At 41.6% G+C, this 6,145-nt stretch overlaps 1 protein-coding gene across 1 annotated transcript in view; it reads left to right on the top strand.

Annotated features, from left to right (window-relative positions):
• The window catches only part of vsnl1b (visinin-like 1b), a 15,027-nt gene extending 9,982 nt beyond the window's left edge, over positions 1-5,045 (top strand). Inside the window, exon 4 of the mRNA XM_037695140.1 lies at positions 2,642-5,045. Within this exon, the coding sequence (XP_037551068.1) occupies positions 2,642-2,839 (198 nt within the window). The 3' untranslated portion in view covers positions 2,840-5,045. The remainder of the gene's footprint in view (positions 1-2,641) is intronic.
• Positions 5,046-6,145: the final 1,100 nt, after the last annotated feature.

Below are 6,145 nucleotides of genomic sequence, written 5' to 3'. Positions count from 1 at the left end.
AGGTTCTATAGGACCATAGGAGACCAGGTGTTGGAGGTTCTATAGGACCTGAGGAGACCAGCTGTTGGAGGTTCTATAGGACCTGAAGGGACCAGTTGTTTGAGGCTTTATAAGACCAGAGGAGACAAGGTGTTGGAGGTTATACAGAACCTGAGGAGACAAGGTGTTGGAGGTTCTATAGGACCTGAAGGGACCAGGTGTTGGAGGTTTTGGAGGGAATGTTGTCCCATTCTGGTCTGATGGAGGATTCGAGCTGTTTTACAGCTCTGGCTCCGTTTTGCTAAATGTTCTGCTTGATGACACATCTGAAGTTTTCAGACTTGCTCCTGGCCTCTTCTTCTATGAAGCCAGGCTGTTGGAATGGACACAGGATGCCGTCTTCTCTGAACTAAAGTTCAGAAATGTTCTGTGGTCAGACAGAGCCAAATCTTAAATTCTAGGAAACAATGGACACCATGTTCTCTTTACTGAAGAGGAACCATCCAGCCTTTTATAAGTGCACAGTTTAAAAGCCTGCCTCTCTGATGTCGTGGTGGTACATTAGTGCCTCTGGAAAGGCAGTGGTTCTGGATGGTGTTCACATCTGGCTTTTTCTTTGCCTGATAGAGCTTTATGTGGTGGAACAGTGAACTGTGTTTACAGACACTGTGGAAGTGTTCCTGAGCCCAGAACAGAACCAGACCTGGTTTTAATGCAGTGACCCCTGGGGGCCCCAAAGATCACAACCTCCCAGTGTTGACTTTCATCCTCCTCCTTTGAGCTCAGAGTTCTACAGATTCTTGAAGTTTTTGATGACATCATTACGTGTAGATGATGGGATAGTCAAAGTCTACTTCATTTCATTAGAGGACCATTATTCTGAAGTCACTGCACTGACAGTTTGTCTGACGGCTGAACATCTGCCCATCTTTACTTCTGAGAGATCCAGCCGCTGTAAAATGCTCCTTTTGTATCCAGTCCTCTTAATGACGTGTTGCTAATTAACTTATTAGTTGCAAAATTCTCCTCCAGCTGTTTATTTGCAGCATTTACTACAAACCGGATTCCAAAAAAGTTGTGACACTAAACAAATTGTGAAAAAAAACTGAATGCAATGATGTGGAGGTGCCAACATCTAATATTTTATTCAGAATAGAACACAAATCACAGATCAAAAGTTTAAATTGAGAGAATTTATCATTTTAAGGGAAAAATCTGTTGTTTCCAAATTTCATGGCGTCAACAAATCCCAAAAAAGTTGGGACAAGTCCATTTTTACCACTGTGTGGCATCCCCCCTTCTTCTTACAACACTCAACAGACGTCTGGGGACAGAGGAGACCAGTTTCTCCAGTTTAGAAATAGGAATGCTCTCCCATTCATGTCTAATACAGGCCTCTGACTGTTCAATCGTCTTGGGCCTTCTTTGTCGCACCTTCCTCTTTATGATGCGCCAAATGTTCTCTATAGGTGAAAGATCTGGACTGCAGGCTGGCCATTTCAGTACCCGGATCCTTCTCCTACGTAGCCATGATGTTGTGATTGCTGCAGAATGTGGTCTGGCATCATCGTGTTGAAAAATGCAGGGTCTTCCCTGAAAGAGATGACGTCTAGATGGGAGCATATGTTGTTCTAGAACCTGAACATAGTTCTCTGCATTAATGGTGCCTTTCCAGACATGCAAGCTGCTCATGCCACAAGCGCTCATGCAACCCCATACCATCAGTGATGCAGGCTTCTGAACGGAGCGTTGATAACAACTTGGGGCCCAGAGATCACGAGCATCCAGTAGAGTTTTACGGTCTTGACCCTTACGCACAGCGATTGTTCCAGATTCTCTGAATCTTTTGATGATGTTATGCACGGTTGATGATGATAACTTAAAAGTCTTTGCTATTTTACGCTGGGTAACACCATTCTGGTATTGCTGCACTATCTTTCTGCACAACAATGGTGGAATTGGTGATCCTCTTACCATCTTGGCTTCTGAGAGACACTGAGAAGCTCTTTTTATACCCAGTCATGTTGTCAATTGACCTAATTAGTGTTAATTGGTCATCCAGCTGTTCGTTATATGCTCAATTTCCTTTTTCCAGCCACTTATTGCTACTTGTCCCAACTTTTTTGGGATTTGTTGACACTGTGAAATTTTGAATCAACATATTTTTCCTTTAAAATGTTACATTTACTCAGATTAAACTTTTGATCTGTCATCTATGTTGTATTACGAATAAAATATTGACATTTACCATCTCCACATCATTGCATTCAGTTTTTATTCACAATTTGTTTAGTGTCCCAACTTTTTTGGAATCCGGTTTGTATGTTTCATTGTAAATCAAATACAGGTTTCTTAATTAATCTTTATAAATACATTGACTTTTATTTTTAACAAAAAAAAAATAAAAAAATCACCAAAAAAAGGTTAAATCATGTCTCTGGACAGTCATTTGGAAAGAAAAATCTAAAAGTTAAGTCCGGTCCTCTGGACGGATTACAAATAAATAAAAATAAAAACATAAAAAAAGAAAAATAACTGCCTTATTAGAAAATTCAAGCTCTTTCTGGAAATCTGAACCAGTTTGGTTTAGCAAACCGGGTTGGGAAGCAGTATTAAATACAGCACACTCCCCAGCTAACTCCTTGTTGCTCCTCCTCTGCAGGCCATCTACAAAATGGTGGGCACCGTGATCATGATGAAGATGAACGAGGACGGTCTGACACCACAGCAGAGGGTAGACAAGATCTTCAGCAAAATGGATAAAAACAACGACGACCAGATCTCGCTGGAGGAGTTCAAGGAGGCGGCGAAGAGCGACCCGTCCATCGTGCTCCTGCTGCAGTGTGACATGCAGAAGTGAGCCCCCCCACACACCTCCACACCTCCCTGCTCGCTCCTCTCCCTCATCTGCATCCACTCTGGACAGCAGCACACGGTTAAATGTCTCATTAAGTTCTCTGCCATTTCTACAGGAAAACAAAAGTAATGCTTGGACTATTTTTCAATGGACTCGCTTCTTGTGGTCGTGTGCATGAGAATGTCAAATGCAGATTAATTTTGAAAATAGCTATAAGACGTCATAGGTTTCTATTTAAAAAAAACAAACGAACAAAAAAAACCCACGCCGATGTGATTTGTGCACAGTGACCCTCTCATCCAACCTTAGCTTGTACCTCAGTGGAGCACTGCGTTCACTTTTGTTTCTGCAGTATTTAGGATCCCCAGTGTTCACTGCTGCAACTACTGTACGCTTCAACATAATCGTAACAAAAACAATAATTCCTATGATAATTGTAACCGTCTCTACTATCCAGACTTGTCGAGCTCTTGGAGAATAGAAAGACTCCGGTCTGTTTCAGATGTTTTCACACGACAGAACCAAGAAGAGTAGGTTCTTTGCATGCATATATTACGTGTCAGAAAATTTAACCTCTTACCTTTTGCAACTTTAGGTGGCTATAAAAGAGAAAACCCTCATTTATTCTTGTTGCATGGGCTGTACAGTGTGTGACGCATCCGTTCACCTTCAGTAACGTGGGAGCATGCTTCCCTCCGTTTGAGCAGCGTTTCTGAAAGCCGTTCGGGTCGCAACTCCCCCAAAAAAAGCTTTCACGTAAACACGCAGTCCCGTTTTGCTTCAGTGACTTCTGAGATGAACAGAAAGATAAATTTATGAACCATCATTCCCTTTGAACGTGTTGTTCTGCTAACACTTCACCCAGAGGAAAGGCCCAAATTCCAGCTGTGATTGGGCGGTTTGCTGAAATCTGCTTCCCGTCAAGCTGCTTCTTTGATTTTTTTAGGCTTGGGGGACAAAACTGTATTTAATCAAGTTGGCATCGACTTTAAGTAATTTTACTCTACATATCAACATGTTTACAGAAATTAAGAGCACTGCAAAACTAGAATGTTCCTGGAGAAACTTTGACGGGGACTGCCACGTGGCGGCCATTTTTAAATTTTGATTTGACAGTACTGCGTGTTGGGGCTCGCTCTCAGCTACTAACGAACAAAATTTCAGCTTAAAATTTCAAAATATCAACGAGTTAAAGTCAGTTTTTCTTTTAAGCTATGGTGGCCATCTTGAAGTTTTTTTATTTCATTATTTACTGGGCAATGATCTCAGCTACTACAAATTTCAGTTTAATATTTCAACAAATGGATGATTTACTGTATTTTTCTTTTTTAGCTCAGGTGGCCATCTTGGATGTTTGATTTGCAACCGGTCTATGAAAAATGACTAATAAAAATGGCGTCTTTGCAAATTACGTCGCCGTGGTAACACAAAACGCCAATAAAAATAATAGCACACATCACGGTGCCGAGGCGGTCGTTTTGATATAACATTTATGAGGGTACACACTGTGGTTTGGACCGCTTTAAAGTTGATGGAAGAATAAGATATAAAGTTAAGAAACCCTTGTCAGGTGGATAATAATAGGTGGCTGCTTCAGGCAGTCCTCAATAATTAGTGTAGACTTTTGACCCCGTTGCTGGGAGCTCAGTGTCAGAGTGGCTCCACGAACAGCCTCGTATACGTTTACTGGACAAGCTGCATTCCTTCACGTGAAGCCTTTTTGTAAGGAGAAACATTTATCGAAAAGTGTCACCTTCAGTTCGTTTGCAGCGATCATTAAAGATGCGGACACGTCCAGGGAGGTGCACGATGAAGCTTTTGAAAGAGAGTTTCACTGAGAAGTTCGTACCGATCCATGATATTCTGGCGTTTTAACAGTTTGCACCCCCACATTCACAGCCTATGCAAGCATGGGCCGAGCGTCCGCTTGTTGTTCCCGTCTGGGTCGTGGGAGCTGCAGAAGCTTTTCATTGTTTTCTCCGTAACCGAAATAAAACCAACTCTTCAGCGTCTCAATCATTTGTAAAAAAAAAAATTCAGTCCGGACAGATTCTCTCTTTTTTTTTTTTTGTCAAGTAAATGTTTATATCAAATATGAGAAATAATTATGTGACTGTATTCTTTTATACATGTGGCATGTGTTGCACCCAAAGTCATTTCTGTCGTGTTTTAAATTAATAAACCATCAACAGGCTTTTTTCAAAACACACAAGCTGGCAGGTGGAGTTACTGGCTGCGCTCATCACACACGATCAACTGAAGTGTGTGTGTGTGTGTCGGTGGATTTATGGTTGTTGTTTGATTTCTACAAAGCTCTGCAGATGGAATAAAACTGGCTTCATGAAGCTAAACGTTCTCACCTTTACAGAACACGTCCTGGGATTCAGGCTGTTCTTGAAGTTTTCATCTCAGCAGGGTGCGAAAGTATTCATCCCTCTTGCTTTACAACCCTAGGATATTTAATTTGATTAAAAGCATCAATTCTAAAATTAAATAAATAAATAAATAAATAAACTCATTATTAACGTCAAAATGGGCAAAACATTTTAAATACATTCAAAAGTTACAAACCTGAAAGGTGGTACATTCTGAATGATTTAACGCTCCAACCTTCACCTTCAGAGGTCACCGCTGGTTAAATAAGATCCACTCGTCAACCCGAGTGTTAAAAGATCTAAACCTTCAGAATCAACAGTTCAACACCTCTAAGTCGTGCAAGCTACCACCAAGTGAGAGACATCATGAAGACTAAGGAAATGTCCACACAGGTCAGAGATAAAGTAGTTGAGAAGTACACATCAGGGTACCCCAGGACACAAAATGTCCTACAGAGCTCCATGAAATCCATTAGGAAATGGAAAGACGATGCCACCACAGCAAACCTGCTGAGACAAAATCTCGTGGACGGCATTAATCAGAGAAACATCCAGGATGATGGATGGAGGTTTGGAATTCCTTCCCCAAACCTGTGAACGAAGCTGCTGTGGTCCGATGGGACCAAATATCAAGGACAGCACCACGTCTGAGACAAATCTTCCACCTCATCCTGCTGAGAACATTCCTACAGCGAAGCACGGTGGTGGCAGCATCATGCTATGTGGATGTTTTTTTCCATAAGCAGACTGGAAAACTGGTCAGAGTTAAAGGAATGATGGACGAAGTCAAATAGAGAAATCCTTGAGTGGGAAAAGTCCAGAGATTTAAGACCGGGACAAAGGTCCACCTTCCAGCAGGACAATCACTGAACACACTGGTGAAGCAACACTCCACTGGTTTAAGGAGATCTGGTTAAAGATCCTGGAATGGTCC

This window comes from Nematolebias whitei, chromosome 21 (assembly GCF_014905685.2).
Source record: "Nematolebias whitei isolate Nwh7 chromosome 21, NemWhi1, whole genome shotgun sequence".
NCBI lineage: Eukaryota > Metazoa > Chordata > Actinopteri > Cyprinodontiformes > Rivulidae > Nematolebias > Nematolebias whitei.
This window is presented reverse-complemented; position numbering and strand designations above follow the sequence as displayed.